Source organism: Stylophora pistillata, chromosome 11 (assembly GCF_964205215.1).
Source record: "Stylophora pistillata chromosome 11, jaStyPist1.2, whole genome shotgun sequence".
NCBI lineage: Eukaryota > Metazoa > Cnidaria > Anthozoa > Scleractinia > Pocilloporidae > Stylophora > Stylophora pistillata.
This window is the reverse complement of record NC_142529.1, coordinates 22685281-22702394: the sequence shown is the minus strand read 5'-3', so window position 1 is coordinate 22702394 and position 17114 is coordinate 22685281. Positions and strand designations below refer to the sequence as shown.

Here is a 17114-nt window from a genome sequence, read left to right as displayed (position 1 = left end):
GTTTGTACCAGTTGGATTTCCTTTCGCTCTTTTCCTTTTCTCGTTCCACCTTTCTCCACTCCTTGGGTCGATGTAACGGTCTTTCTCCTTTTCGCTCAGCTCTTTGTCTCGCTCTAAAAGCTTTGAGGGCCGAATCTACAACCTCATATCTGAATTTCTTGCTGTACCCCGAGTATTGCATTCTCAGGACCATCTCGTTAACATTCTCTACTACTCGTTCCCATGGTAACAATCTGCTACAGTTAAGTAAGACCCGAAGGACTTCTTGGGTCAGGACTGTTCTCTTTGTACTCCAGCTTACGGCAGACCTAGCATGTATGACTGTCTTAGAAGCCATGCTCTTGGAATAAAACTCATACATGATCATTGAGGCTGAGGCTTTCTTGTCCTGCCTGTCTGTCTCTTCCCCTTTTGTTTCCATCCACACCTTCAAGTCAAGGATAGGTAGCTTTCCGTCCTGGTGTTTAGAGGGGTAATCTATTTCGAGTTGTATTGACGGGTGTATGTCGTTTCCTATCTGTTTTATCAATGTCATAGTCCTCTCATCGTCACTGATTCCTTGATCCTCAGCTACGGATCTCTCATCCATGTGAGTTTTTCCATCCTTGTACCTCATCCCAACTGGTGTTGCTTGCACAGCCATGTTGATGTCATCCACGTACCGTTTGTTCATTTTCATAACGATGGCCAATTCATTCAGCCTTGTTGCAAATTTTTCATCCCACCAAATCATGAAAATCTGGGCCAGTACCCCGGTTAATTTAAGGCCAATTGGACCACCTCTTATTTGCTTTCTGATCTCGTTATCAAATGTGAAAACATGATTTTTCATAATCACTGTCAATACGACTCTTAATGCCTCTTTCAACATAATACGTTTCGCACGTTCATCTGGCTGTGTGACTGGTGGGTTCCACGATTTAAATCTTTTCTCTTTCTGCTCCTCACTCCCACTTGCAGTGATCGCAACATGAAGCCTGGAAGAAGTGTGGACATTTCAGAGTCACTTATATGAACAATTATTTATGAGTATTTTAAACATGGCGGAGTACTACTGATGAGGATCGTAATTGATCGAAATCGATTTGGAATTCCGCTACATTTTTACAAGTGACTTTTTATATACCATTTTACACGTTTTTACAGTTTTTACAATTCTTGTATTCGTTTTATAGTAGTTTTTAGTGCGTCGAACGTGACTACGAGACGTTATGTCTAGCAAACTGACTCAATCTTCTTCTGTCATCTATTGATAAATACTGAACCAGTCCAAATGAGTGGTTAATTCAGCTTTTTATATAAATTGATGAAGTAATTTAAAATAACACGATCAACGCAACGGTTACTGTAATGATAAGATGAATTTAAACTTGCGAAGTCGAAATACCCCTGCAAAGAGCTAGAAGAACTAAAAATGGTTAAAAGTAGTTCAGATATGTATAATTCAATACTAATGCACCTTTTTTTCTTTTTATTTCTTTCGAGGTTTTCTTGGATTTCGCAAGAAAATAAAGATGTAAGGCGTTATATCAACACTCTATACCTAAAGTTGTCTTAGACCGTGATAAAAATATACTGAAGACAGAAAATTTTTATCGCTTATAATATTAGGTGCGCCTCTATTTACTACAAAGTCTCAAAAAATCATTCCATGCTGTGCAAGGTGAAAATATTACCCTGTAATGGAAGTATACATTTAGCAAAGGGGAATCATTCCGTTAGGCGTTATTCGTAATGGGTTAAAAGTAACCTTCAGCTTGCGGACAAACAAGCTGCCGATACCACACCCTGGATAAGAACCATGTACAGAGGTCGTTTATACGTGAACATAACAAACCCTTACGCATCAATTACTCTCCTCCGGGTGAAGAGAGCAGACAAGGGAAGCTACTCGTTAATGGTAATTACTAACCCAGATAGAGAAAGAACTTCAAGTGAAGTGGAGATTTCAGTCCTGTGTAAGTAAGAATTTTTCAGTAATAGTTGAGCATTGAGCAAATTCGTCCGCTTACGACTCATCTGATCAACCATTCTGGCTTTCCTGGGGAGAACCCCTGATTGGGGAGCCCTCTTTCACAATAGAGAACAATGTCTCAGCATATATTTATCCTCCCCCCCCCCCCCCCCTCTTCCTCTGAGCCGGTGACTGCTGCTCACCGAACGGTGTTTGTGAGGAGAAAAGGTTATTATTTTCAACACAATCTACAGTGAAAGTTCTAGGACGTGGCAGGCATGGACTGGTGACGGATATAAATGGTAACGGAGATACGCCGAGCACACTTAACCGGCTAAAAAAGCGAAAAAGAGACTAGTTAGTTGATTTTCACCTGGACAATTACGGCATTTTCTTTAAAGTTCATATTAGAAAGCTTAGACACCAAAAAAAAGGAAAAAAATCAAAATCTTTGTAAGGTACTAATGCTCTTATTCGGCATTTGTTTCATTGCATTTCAAAGGTGTTACAGTGTCTCAATTTTCTGAGACAGCGAAAAAATGTATCTTAAGATTTTAAGAAGGAATGAAAATGTCTTTAATGAAGTGGTGAATAACTAGCCCAGGACCGGGATACCTCCAGTCCTGCTTACCTAGGAATGCAATGTAAGTGTAATATTTAAATCGCTTTGTCATAACTATGTTGCTTTGAAATTAGATACTACTTCAGGTTTTGATGACGTCTAATTGGGTGTGTTTAATTGTCGTGGGAAATATATATCGGAAAGCTTTTGATGCTAAATGCTAAATTCATGTGAAAACTTCTTTGATCGCATTTGTCTTTGTCATGCATTCTTCATTAGTTATTTCGACTTGTAGTACATACTAAAATAACTATTCACCTCAGTGTCATTGAAAGTGGCTCGCCAAATATCTACCGCTAACCCTACGCAATATCAATCTAAGAATCGCATTCTTCACCTTTCTATATTTTGGTCTTTCTTATACTTCTAAGAGACAGAGTACACAGTTAGAGACGCCTCTTCCTCTTCGAAGCACTTAAAAATACTACTTTCTTTCAATTTAAAATAATCTTCTGCTTATTTTGCTTGTCTTGTATAGACGACTGTAGTTTTTTTGTTTGGGGATTTCAGATTTATTTAACAGCTGAAAGATTCCAGTTACATTCAACGCCAAAACTGTACCAGAACTAAATTGATGAACCTATGGAACGGGTAGTTGAAAAGATGAACTGCGTGTTGTAGATATAATCAATTCACTATTAAACACTTATGAATAAGCAAAAAAAAACCGAGGGAGTATATCCAGGAAAGGATGAGCCACTCCCACTGCGCGGAGTGGTCGACGCGTAATACAGGTACTCCGTGTATCCGTACTCTGATAAAGCATGCTGTTTCAGCCAATCACAACGCGCGTTATATAGAAACCTTATTGTAATTGCCTTTGGAACTCTAGCAATAATTACATAACTTGTGGTCAATTCTTTCTTCTTCCTTTTGAGCAAGCTATCTTTTCTAAGCATGGACGAACGTCTTGCTGCAACTTTTGCTTTCAGAGGACGTCTTTTTCATTGGTTCTTCTTAACATCATTGTTGGTGTTTTGTTCATCTGATCCAGGAGGTAAGTCAAACTTTTATCTTTCGAAGACAGAATATTTAACTGATGTGGAAGCGGAAATCAATCTCGTTTAATTTAATATACGAAGTAATGGCCCCGGCTGCGTGTCCATTCTATTCGTTTAAATCTTCGGAAATTTACAATGAAATAAAATTTAAATGATCGTTATGACCCAAAAACATTCCGATTATTTATAAACTATTTACTTTTATATTAACTCTAGATCTTATTCATGTTTTACAAGGAGGATTTCACCCCGATGGAAGTGACTGGCTTCTGTACTTTGTCATCAAACGTTATTGTATTAAAACAGTGATATTTTGTGGCTACGTTGTTTTTTGTAAACGATATCGCAACATGTATCCTAAACTTAAGGATGTTTGAGCAAGTTATTCTCTTTAGTTATGCAGCCTTTCTCCATAAAGAGCTTCCTTTTGTAGCAGCACTTCTGTTCTTTCACCGAAAGACCGCGGAATGATCAGCAAAGACATGCTGAAAATGGAGTAAACCGCACGTGGTCATATAACGTTCTTTGGTGTACGTCTCCTGCCAACTGTAGCGTTTTTGAAATTGAGTGGTTAGTTTCTAAAGAAATTGTGGTGCTGCGTCGGTTGGGGAAATAAGGATATTTGGTTATATAACCTGAGTTAGAATGTAATTTGGCCACTGTAAAGAATTCAAAAGCTGACGTTTTGAGCGTTAGCCCTTCTTCAGAACGAATGGAAGATCTAGAATTGTAGGTTGCGTGTGGGTCATGATGTGCAGAGAGTAGAGCTACGCTATTGGTTTGAACATGGTGACGACAAAAACACTAATAAATTAGTACGAAGGGCTAACGCTCGAAACGTCAGCTTTTGAACTCTTTACGGTGGATAATTTACATTTCAACTTAGTTTGTATAACCGAATTTCCGTTTTTGAAATTTCAGATCAAGCTGCTGCTGTTATGTCTAATGTGAGTTCTCATCTTTACAATCTACCGTTAAAAACGCTCTTTGAAAAGTATTTTGAATAGCGCTTTAATACCAGGCCTCCACTTATTAATAGCTCTCTACCCAATACACACTTCTTTGTTTTCGCCATGGTCGACTGTTGTTATAATTCTCGTCTAATATTCATGGCCCCTGAATAACATCCGCTCATACACGCAGCAGCACATAACATAACAGGGCTGTACAGTCATTTACGTATTTCTACGCAGACTTTTTGTTTTATTGTTTATTTACCCTTTGCTAACCAGATAGTTTTAAAAATTTCAGATAAACCTGATATTACTACTCATCTTAAAAGTAAGAAAAAAGGGATGGAGGAAACTTGACTAGTACTTGCATTTTATAGTGCTACTGAAAATCCAGTACCACTCACACCAGCAAAACATATTTAATTAAACCAAATCTATCTGAGTGAGAATCATGAACAGAGAAATAGAATTCTAAATTTTTCATAGGTTTTCGAGTCGTTACTAACGTCTATTTTCAATATGCCTTATTTAAATCGAAAAACATCGGTTTAAGTAGCAAACAAATTTAAACCACGCTGAACGAAACATCTTTAATGCATGTTTAAGCCTTGGTATGAGTGAGGCACGAGAAGTTGTTTTTAATATTACAGATCCACCTGAGATAGTATCTCAACAGCAGATTGTTACGAAACCCGAAGGGTAAAATTTGACATTAACTTGTAATGTTACTGGAAATTCAAAGCCAGAGCTGTCATGGTTTAAAGATGAACATCTCGTGAAAAGCAGCAACAGGATTAGTTTGTCAGCAGGCAACAGGTCGCTGATGATATCGAATGTGGAAAGAACAGATAGCGGAAAATACCTGTGCGTCGCCTAGAATGAAATTGGAAACGCTACCTCGAATATTACCATATTAAATGTTCAATGTAAGTGAGCACTACACTTAACAAATGCAGAGGCCTTGACTGTGCTCTGCTCTGCTGTAAAGCACACAGGAAGCGGCTAAAGCACGAGAGAAGTGTAGGAAGAAGCACGAGACGTAGTGGAGTGTTTCTCCTCCTTCCTTGAGTGCTCTGGCCGCTTTCTAAGTAATATTTCAGTTCAGTTCACCCGAAGGACAGCCGATGTAATTTCTGAGGCCTGCTTCATTGAGACGACTGTAGATTATCGCCTTTATCAGCTATTCGAAGTAGACCTCAGCATGAACGCAGTCGATCTGAAATCGTCATGATTTGCACGAATTTTATCAGTTATGCCAGTTTGGATATAATTTCAAGTTTCGTCATTCCTGTTTTGTTCTGTTTAGTTTTTGAGCACGCAACTATACATTACTAGACGAGTATTAGTTGTGTTTGATTTTTGTTACTCTACGTAAGTTTACAATCTAACTGAGGGAGAAAGCATTCGAAAGTCGGACTGTTCATTCCCTTTCTTTTTTTCTTTCAGGATTTTAGTGTCTGCATAGTGCCTAATCATAATCCAAATTACGGCATGTTTACAAGCCCTTGTTGGTTCTTCTGTTGCTCATTTCCGGCTGGCATATTCCGAAATTCCACTTTCAACTAACGAAAAAAAGCTAGACATTACAAATTGGCTGATAACGTGACAGCTTTAGCTCAGCGTGCTCTGTACTCTGATAAAGCACGCTCTTTCAACCAATGCCGGCGTTTTACCAAGGCTTTATTGCAAAGAGGAATTATTTATTCTTATCCGTCTGCTTATTTCGTTTCAGATCAACCGGAAATTATCACCGATTCCTCGGATATCGTGGTTAAACAAAGAAAAAGCATGACATTGTATTGTAACGCGACTGGAAATCCATTACCAACGATATCATGGGGGAAAAATGGAAATCCTATCGGCAATAATTCCAAGATCAGTTATTCAGCAGAAAGAATTAAGTTGAAGATAATAAATGTGTACAGGACAGACAGTGGAACAAACCGGTGTGTAGCTGTCAATAGCATTGGTGATGCCACCTCACGTGATGCAAAATTAGTTGTAGAATGTAAGTATTAATACTTATAATGACAACAATAATAATAATAATAAATAATAAAATCTTTATTACCGTGTCAATGTATTTAGCTCATAGAGCTAATTGGGGACACCTACTTTTACTAAATTAATAAAAAAAAACTATGTACAGTATCATAATAAGTAACAATACAGCCGATAAACTATGCATTAAAATTTTAAAATATTTAGAAATATCAACAGTGTTCAGATAACATAAAAATACTTGTACCATAAAAAAAAAAAAAAAAAAAAAAAAAAAAAATACTTATAATGACAACAATAATAATGATAGTAATAAAAGTAATAATTTTTAATGAGGGAGCCCAGCTCGCCAAGGCGATTTCGTGCAGGTTCAGTGAAATATTTCATGAATTGTTCTAACTTCCTCAGTGAAAGTCAACTGAAAATTCTAAAACCTGTCATTTTGGTCTAGACTTTCAAATTGCTTTACTAATATCCTATATTGTAAACAACAACAACCCTAAATTTTCCGAATATAAGGAGGTGTATGCGTTTATAACATACAAAGATCAATAGAATTTGCAATTGATTTGCTAATTTTTATTGCTGCAGTGTATGTGGTTGCCAGTTGCACAATAGAGGACGTTTGTTTTACAATTGTAGATCGAGGTGAGATCACCACTAATCCTAGTAATGTGACAAAAAGAGAAGGAGAAAACGTTACGTTACACTGTAATGCTACTGGAAACCCGCTCCCTACTCTATCATGGACAAAATATGGGTCTCACATTGGTAACAACCCCAGAATCAGCTTTTCAGAAGACAAAAATCAGTTCACTATTACCAATGCCAAGGGAGAAGACAGCGGAGCATACCGTTGTGTGGCGATTAACTGTCTTGGAAATAATACGTCTGGTACTACTTTCGTCAATGTCCAGTGTAAGTACCGGGAGATGTTTATGGGAAAACAAATAATTTGGATTATTAACTGGGGCTCGCAGTCCTTGAAAAAGTCCATAGTGTTTTAGTCCAAAAAAAGTGTACGAGCCCTGCGTCCTTATCTTTATAAGTTGGCTAAACAGTCGCTTTAAAGCTGGCCATTTTAGATAAATCATTATAAGGTTACCAGTTTTTAAGGCGATTCCTAAGATGATTTCAAGGGTTCCGACTATTTTGATTTAACTCATCTGTTGAGATGAGGAATTACGTCAAGCAGCAAACATGACTGCTGCAGATGATCACCATACATTTTACGCACTAAATAACAGAGAAAAGAGAAAACAAGAATAAGGGAGAAAAGTAATAGAAGCTCTGGAATTGCACTACTATGTAGTTATGTACACATGAACAGATATTTTTGGCTTGTAAATGAATGATCATTTCTATTCCACGTCAAGGAAAACATGGAATATACTTCTGTTTGATAATTCTCATAATCTCGGAACTCACCAAAGTTGCACGATTTGGGGCATGTACTAATATAATTTTGGTCAACAATAATTTGCAAAATCTTCCTACTTTCTTTGCATAGAAACGTGACCGCAAAATTCGCATAACCGCCTGAACGGGATTTTTTTGCAAATCTAGTTTTCTAATTATTGCTTATGTTTTTTTTTTTTTTTTCAGTTGCACCTGAAATCTCCAAACAAACGAGGAATAACATTTTTGTAAAAGGAGAAAATGTGATTTTTAGTTGTTCAGTGGAAGGGAACCCTACACCCAGTGTTGTTTGGACAAAGAATGGAGAAGACCTGGATGTAACAGCAAACAGTCGATTGAAATTGTCCTCTAAGAACAATGATTGCTGTTTAGAAATTGCAGAGGTTCACCTGTCAGACTCAGGGCTATACATATGTGTGGCTAATAACAGCGTGGGTAGATCATCCTCATCAGCAACTAACCTCATGGTACAAGGCAAGTAATATTCTTATATTTTTTCAGATATTACCCAAAAGCCCTGTATTGCCTTGACATGTGGTATTATATTTTGATATGTTTATTTTGTCAATCAGCTGTATGCCGTTGTATAATATCTGAGCAAATAATGCCAAAAAAATTGATAATGGCACTAGTTTTATGTTTGAAGTCGTATTATTTTACTTCATCAGCATTCTAAAAGGCGTGTTTCAAAACAAGCAATCATTGAGAATTTCTTGTTCTTTTTGTCTTGTCTTTGTTTTTCCCGCAGATGTATCACACCCACCTAAGGATTTGAGAGTAATTTCAAGAGGATCACGGTTAATTTATATCTCCTGGACAGCTGGTTTTGATGGGAATAGTGCCATCCAGAACTACACAGTGGAAATCCGTCAAGATGGGCAGATTTTCAGAGATGCTATATGTCAAGGAAGACTCTTAGTCAATGCTTGTGTGATTTACACCACAAGAGTTTCTATTAGAGAGCTGTTTCCTTGGACAACTTATTACCTCAGGGTTTTCGCCAGGAACATAATTGGCTCTAGTAACTACAGCTTCGTTGTAGATGTTACCACCCATGAAGAAGGTGCACTCTTTTTTTATTTTGATTTCCTTTTCATTTGAGATATTTTAATTTGTACGTGTATTTTGGAGGTTCTCCCAGAATCGGTATCTCAAGAAATGATATTGTTATTAGAACAGACCAGGATGGTAAGTACTGTTCTTGGATAGACTCACTTGTCCACGTGTAAGGCTGATGTTTGTGTATACGTTCCAGTTGTAGTTTTTCACAAATATTAAAAAACAATTGCAAGTTGTTCTTCAAAGCAAGTTGTCAATATGTGTGATATTACATTGTAAGAGGGAAAGGCTCAGGAAAACACTTTTTTCTTTGATAATCTGGCCAAGAATGCTCCTGGGCAAGGTTGTGTTCAGCCTTATCAAATATATGAATAACGGTAAAAGATGGAAGAAATTTTGAAGAGGCTGTTGTGCTAGGCATTCAAAACCAGCTACCTCGTAGATTCTTGTTCTCGGTAGTTCGTTTTCGAGCGAGGCATATATTGAAAATTCAATTTCGTAAACTCTCCCTTAAGAACATCCGCTGCTGAAAACTAGCACTCAATAAGGAAATGATACCATGCGAGTAGAATGATCTTTCTGTCACGCGGGACTTACCTACACCGATACCATAAAGTAATAGCTTCTCAGTTAAGAAACCCTGAGAATATCTATTTTCTTGACTCATATTGATAGAGGCAAACATGTATTTTGTTTTATCTCTTTTGGAGTATATAGATCACTTTGCACGCGTTGATTGGCTATAATCATAACCATTATATGATACGAATACCGTTTACCATACTTCTTCGTCTTTGCGTAGAGCCCGGAGCACCTCCTGAGAATTTGCAAGGTTACAATACCGGTTCGACCAGCATTAAAGTTACATGGATTGCGGTGCGGAAGGACAAACAGCATGGTGATATCATCCGATATACAGTCATGCACAAAAAGACGACCAATGGCACTTACAAGTCAGTAGAAGTAACACCAATATCTGGAAAATTTGTTGAAATAAAAGGACTTGATAGATACACATACTACGACATTAAGGTTTCAGCTGCTACCTATCTAGGGAATGGACCAGCAAGTGAACCCATCAAAGTCCGAACAGACGAAGACGGTAAGTGCAAAAGGATCTCTTGCACGGGTTTTGCTGGCCATGTATTATGCCCTTGTTATCAAACGTTCCCCTTTTCTCCTATTAAGGAATCAGCTTTTCACTTCTTAGCCTGAAAGCTTCGCCAGTTGGTCAATTTTTAACCCGCAATAGATGTGAGGCGGAGGATAATAATTTGTTCTCCTGTTTTTGTTACAGTGCCTTCTGCGGCCCCTACATTAGTCTCTGTACAAACACTGAACAGCACTAGCATACAAGTTGAATGGTTGGCTGTACCAGAAGAATCCATACAAGGGATTCCGATCAGATACACTATTTACTTCACTGATTCCGATGGGAAGGTTAATACCAAGGTTGTGAGACCAGTTAAGGATCGGAATACATATCAAGGGGTTGTTCCTTGTCTTAAGGAATCTACAGAGTATTCATTCCAAGTTTCGGTTTCAACTGCAAAGGGTGAAGGTCCTCTAGGTGTGTCCAAATCGTCTTCAACTAAACGTGGATGTAAGTGGTTCAAAAATTATCCTTGGATAGTCTTCTGATTATTATCAGTAGCAAAACAGTGACTCGTCCCCTTTAAAATTTGATTGACAACCTCGAAAGGTATTGTGGGCAGTTGTCACGGTTTTCAGGGAAATCTGAGTAAAACTTCGCTGTAAGGACGCGGAGTCGCAGGTTTGATGAATTTATCTACGTATTTGATAAATTATGATCATCATCATAAACTTTAATACATCTCGAATTCTAGAGTGGCTTGTTGGAGCTAATATCTTCGAGAAAACATAAAATGGAGATGATATATATAATTATATTCATACATATATCTGTACTTGATCAGCAGGGATTTGCTAAAGCAAAGGCATAGAAAAAACCAGGAAAGATTTATTACTCGACGTTTCGGGGTCATCATGACTCCATTATCAAGAGACTAGTTTAAAAACATGCAAATAAGGAAAGGTACAAGAATAGCATAAATTAGACTGAACGGCTTAAACAAACACCTTGGCGCGGATGGAATCCGTTTGCACGTTCAGTGTTGGCTTACGCATGCGAATATACAACATTTCATTAACAAGGCAATCAAATTTGCCGTTACATTTCGTGATGACGTTGAATTGCTCGATCAAGCGTTCAGGCATTTCACTATTGTGCTGGAGGTGGTAGTGTTTGTAGATAGAAGATGATTTCCTTTTGTGCCCTTCTACGCGCTCGTGTAAGTGACCACGAGTATAGCCCACATACCCTGCATCACACAGGTTACATTTAAATTCATAAACGATACATTGTTGGTTAACAATAGGGGGCTTAATTTCGTGTTGCTTAAGCTGTTGATCGAGCTTAGGGCTAACGAACACTGGTTGGACAGTCACGCTTAACTTCGAGCTTAGACTGTTCAGTTGTTGTTTAACATGATTAGCTGACGACTGGTCCTTGAAGGGTAACACTAATCTCACAGTCTCCGATGGTACGTCTGGTGATGGACAGGGTTCTGCAGATGAAATCCTTCTCTCAACGAACCGCTTGATTGTAGTTTCAACCAGTGGCTTTGGGTATTTCAAGTTATGAAAAACCCCTCTAAGGCGGTCACATTCCTCGGAGAAGAAAGACCAGTTAGAAGATAATCGATAAGCGCGATCCACCATGGTGTTAACTAGGCTGCGCTTGTACTTAATGTCAACATGACTCTGGAAATGCAGAAGGAGACCCGTGTTGGTTCTTTTGATGTAGACCTTGCTCTCAATCTTTGGTGCACGGTTAAGCAGTTCAGTTCCTACAATCAAGCGGTTCGTTGAGAGAAGGATTTCATCTGCAGAACCCTGTCCATCACCAGACGTACCATCGGAGACTGTGAGATTAGTGTTACCCTTCAAGGACCAGTCGTCAGCTAATCATGTTAAACAACAACTGAACAGTCTAAGCTCGAAGTTAAGCGTGACTGTCCAACCAGTGTTCGTTAGCCCTAAGCTCGATCAACAGCTTAAGCAACACGAAATTAAGCCCCCTATTGTTAACCAACAATGTATCGTTTATGAATTTAAATGTAACCTGTGTGATGCAGGGTATGTGGGCTATACTCGTGGTCACTTACACGAGCGCGTAGAAGGGCACAAAAGGAAATCATCTTCTATCTACAAACACTACCACCTCCAGCACAATAGTGAAATGCCTGAACGCTTGATCGAGCAATTCAACGTCATCACGAAATGTAACGGCAAATTTGATTGCCTTGTTAATGAAATGTTGTATATTCGCATGCGTAAGCCAACACTGAACGTGCAAACGGATTCCATCCGCGCCAAGGTGTTTGTTTAAGCCGTTCAGTCTAATTTATGCTATTCTTGTACCTTTCCTTATTTGCATGTTTTTAAACTAGTCTCTTGATAATGGAGTCATGATGACCCCGAAACGTCGAGTAATAAATCTTTCCTGATATATCTGTACAAAATCTAAAATACTAACTATACTAAAATATACTAAAATACACAGTATTTAGAATTATAATTATGTAATATATCAATAGAAATAAACAGAAAAGTGAAGATGAGTGGGAGCGACTATACAAAGATACGGCCTTGGATTATCTTTCTAAAGTCTTTAAATGCACTCATGCGGATGTAGTCAGGCAGTGTATTCCATAGCTTAGCTGAGAAGTATGAAAATGAATTAAGGCCATAACTAGTTGTTCAAGGTTTTCTAAGTGACTGTATGTAATTACCGCGAGGATTATAAGAAGAGGACCGAAGTGAAAATTAGCTTTCATTGATAACTGAATACCCGGATTACCTCAAAAAATTGTTGCGCGCACCTTCATCCTCTCTTCCGATACATCATCTTACTCAAAACAGCTCTATATGGCATGGTCTAAAATTAATATCACGAACACAGAGTTGTTTACTTTATTTCTCGTCAGGGAAGGAAGATTTTTGCGGAGCTGCTATGATGGAACAGGTTCTTCGTTCAGTTTGTCAACCAGATGATACTTAAGGCTTTTAAGGAACTGAAAAAATTAAATAACATAATCTATGCAGATACTAAAACTGAAACAGAAACTAATTCTCATAATTGTACATATTAACAATAACTATTTCCTACATTAGATTCCGTCATCTCTTAATTCAGTCTAATTTGTATCTTATTCAAAATTAAACAACCCAGACTGCAAAGCTAGAAGAAAAAGTTAGTGTGCAGTTTGACCAGTACTGGTCTTCAGAAGATGCAGAATCGTATGGTGACACAGCAGAGTTCAGTGGAATCAGAATCCGCACAAGGACTGGAACGGATGTCAATAACAGCTACCAATTAAAAGTGGGAGCTTTTGAAGCATACTCCTGGCCTTAGGAAGATGTTCTCTGGTAAATCGTCTTAAACATAGTTAAAAGTCTTGACATGGGATGAGAGTGGTGAACAGTGGTAAATTCGTAACTTACCCACATTTATACCCTACTGACTTTAGGAGGCAACCTTCAAAGTTGGTTTTATTTCTGGAAGACATCGCTTTTTTTAGAGAGAGGCACGTGGACCCTATGCCGCCACCTCTCCACTCTTCTTAAATTTCGAACGTATATGGTCATCAACACGTTCTTTTTTTCTTTTTTTTTTTTCACGTTTTTCTCTGAGGTGCTGGAGAGGGCATAACGAGTCAAAAAAGAAAAAAACACAAAACACAAAACGCAAAGCGCAAAGCGCAGAGTATTAAACGCAAAACGCAATGTACAAAACACAAAACGCAAAACACACAACGATACGGAGACAAATGAGAGAACTAGTCGGTACTTCCTTGAAAATTCTGCTCAGTCGTCCATACCTTGGGTAGTCCTGCACCCAGCCTGGTACCCATCGTAGCTTGTTGTGATACTCAGTACCTGAGAAGGTCTCTGATGGCTTTTAAGACTGATCACTTGTTAAGCGAATACTTTCTCACAGGACTTCTAGCGCTTCTAATAGCGATATAACGATAACGAATATAACCAGAATAGATAGCGGTGAATAGCGATGTGTGGCTTGGAACAGAGTTGGAAGTGACAACTCAAATTGCAAAGTGAATTTTCTTTGTAAGTGTCTAAGATTCTTCCATTTCCACGTGTTACTTGTTATTATTTCTAATGTTTATCCGTTTACATTCTTGGATCATTAAGTTTATATTCTTGGGACTAACTATAGTTTGTGGATTTAACTTTGGATGCACGCTCGCGATACCGAAATAGGTAGTGCATCTGTGGTCTTTTCTCAAAGATTTATTTCGTGTTGATAAGCGCCTGTGAAACTCACTAACAGCATCACGCTGTCACATTAAAGCATATCAAGATGCGGCCAACCAACCTCCAAAGTGAGCATGTAAAGATGAAACAATTTTAGTGTAATAGAAAAATCCGAGCCCCAGATGGGACTTGAAACCACGACCCACTGTGATCTAGTCGGATGCTCTAACCACTGAGTAACTGGAGACTCTATGGTGAGCAAGGGTCAATTTGTGGGCCTCGACTGGAACCACATCGCGCGGCTACACAGCCAAGTACTGGTAAGCGCCTGAGAAAGTGATCTTCAGCAAATTTTCGCCTATAGGAGATCCATCTCTCTTCCATAGCATTGTCGATAGTGGATTTGCATTCGCATTACAAGTAAAAGTCACGTTTTCTCCTTCCCTTTTTGTCTCATTGTTAGGATGAGTTGTAATATCAGGTTTATCTGCAATGTTTAAAAACATCTGGTTAGCAAAGGGTAGATAAATGATAAAGAAAAAGTCTGCATAGAAATGCTGTACATCCTCGTTATGTTATACTAAAGTCACATGATGAAAGGTGTATTGCAGAGTTTATAGGTGGATACTATTCAGGAGCCATTATTGTTATTGTTACTCGAGAATTATGAAAAAGTTGGCTATGGCGGAATCAAAGAACTGTGAATTGGAAAACAAAGCGAAAGAGGAGTCAGTTGAGGTCTGATATCAAGATACTATTCATACCCTGGTAAAAGAAAGTAGATGGTTCTTAACAGTAAAAAGTTGATTAAGATGAGAACTCACATTGAATATCAACAGTAGAAACGTTTGAAGTATCATTTCCACGGCTGTTGCGCGCTACACATCGGTAACTCCCCTTGTCTGTTCTGTTTACATTCGATATGGTCAAGAGCTTGTTATCTACTGAAAAACTAATCCTTGAATTGCTGTTTATAGAAGAATCATCTTTGGTCCATAATATTTTCGCTCCTGGGTTTCCAGTGGCATTACAAAATAAAGTTAAATTGCTTCCCTCTCCTTTCGTGACATTCACTTGAAGATGAGAAAAGATCGCTGCTTGAACTGCAATTTGAAAAAAAGTCACTTGGTAAAGGAAGTACATGAAACAATAAATGTAGCATGAGGAAAAATTCATTCTTTCAGCAAAAAGACATAAACTGCTACTTCAAAAGGAAGTTCAATATGAAAAAAAAAGCTGCATAACGTGAGATAAAAACCTGCTCAACTCGACAGCATTTGTACTTTGTACAAGAAACGGTTCGTATCTGGGTACATGTTGAGGTATCGTTTACAAATAAACCTAGCCACTTTATATAAATGTTTTAAAACACTAACGTACAAAGACAAAATACAGAAACCAATTATTTCCCATCGAAGTGAATTCCCCTATATAAACCTGAATAAGACCTAGAGTAGGTATATTAGTAATTATTAAAAACTGGATCATTGGATAATGCAATTCAAGACTTCTAATTGGCTTAGCCATTATGGTATATGAGCCAATATACCATAATCTAATATCTGTACATTGTGACATCCGATTTCTTATTACAAAATAAAGTCGAGAAGATATGTCTAATATCTTGGGGGCGTTTTTTTTAATAAAACAATTATTCCACTCGCTCTTGTTGGATATGAAATGATTATAGCCAACTCGGCGCTACGCGCCTCGTTGGCTATCTATCATCTCATATCCAACGCACGCTCGTGGAATAATTGTTAAATAGTTTATAAATAAACACTACACCAACTGAGTTAAAAATGCAACCGGGAGCTGGTCAGTATGTTAGTTTCTATTACACCTTTCGAAGTGATAAATCAATTAATTTTTTTTTAACTCTTTTTTCAGGCCTTATTTCCACTACTACATTAGTAAGGTTTACACTGCAAGGATCGTTTTCATACATTTCATGAAACCGCAGTACACATATATGATTTCATATATTCAAATTCATTGATAGTAATCGTTGGGCAGTTTTCAAGGACGACATTGTTGTAGACGAGATATTGGAGGAAACGAGACGTCGTCTTCAGCTCGAATGGTAAAAATGTAGCTAATGAGTGTTTCAAATTTGTTGCTGAAGGGAAAAGCCTAGCTTAAAACTTTATTGTATACCTTCAATTATAATCTTTGTCGTGTCCTAACAATGAGACACTTCTAAACCTTACCTTCGGCAGAAAACACGAAAAGAGTACACACGAATATTGAAAGTGAACCTGCCTCCATTACAAAGGATGTATTTTGTAGTCTTTCACATCGATTGAGCTGTTTTAAAGTGATTAAATACCGCCTTGTTCAGCATAATGAAGCGACTAATCGCTAGAACGAACCTCCCTTTGCCGATAAGAGTGTCTAACACGATGACCTCTGTCAGGTATCTATTACGTGCCTTAAATAATTATTGACCAATGGGTCACGCATTTCCGTATAGTTCGTCGTTCGGGGTTTTAAAGATTTTTCAGATAAGAGCTATTTAAATCCATTTATTTAGAGCAATAAAATGAAAGATTCCTGATGCTTCAAACTCTGCATAAAATGCAAACTGTTTCGTTTCCGAGTACATTGATCTGTGGAAAACGTCAACAATTTCCTCATCATAAGTAATTTCTCATACAAATATACGCATTTTCAGAGTTGAACTGCCAATAGCTTTGTTTACCAACGTAACTCTACAGGAACTAGAATCGAAGACTCTTTCTTCAAATCTTCGATATTTTATACATACTTATCTGTAGGCGAACGCTAATCCGACTGCTAACTACGGT

General features: G+C 37.9%; 2 protein-coding genes across 2 annotated transcripts; one reads left to right on the top strand and one right to left on the bottom strand.

The window, feature by feature from the left end:
- The first annotated feature begins 3473 nt into the window (after window positions 1–3473).
- On the top strand, window positions 3474–13127 carry LOC111337995 (cell adhesion molecule Dscam1). Its single transcript, XM_022944400.2, has 11 exons — window positions 3474–3573; window positions 3794–3871; window positions 4499–4524; window positions 5977–6037; window positions 6263–6538; window positions 7123–7449; window positions 8137–8424; window positions 8699–9013; window positions 9812–10111; window positions 10307–10612; window positions 13020–13127. The coding sequence occupies exons 1-11, from the start codon at window positions 3474–3476 to the stop codon at window positions 13091–13093; spliced, it is 2151 nt and encodes a 716-aa protein (XP_022800135.2). The 3' UTR covers window positions 13094–13127.
- Window positions 10953–16692, bottom strand: LOC148720661 (cell adhesion molecule CEACAM1-like). Its single transcript, XM_088738057.1, has 3 exons — window positions 16518–16692; window positions 15132–15410; window positions 10953–14794 (listed from the first exon to the last, which is right to left on the bottom strand). The coding sequence occupies exons 1-3, from the start codon at window positions 16573–16575 to the stop codon at window positions 14610–14612; spliced, it is 522 nt and encodes a 173-aa protein (XP_088594183.1). The 5' UTR covers window positions 16576–16692; the 3' UTR covers window positions 10953–14609.
- Window positions 16693–17114: the final 422 nt, after the last annotated feature.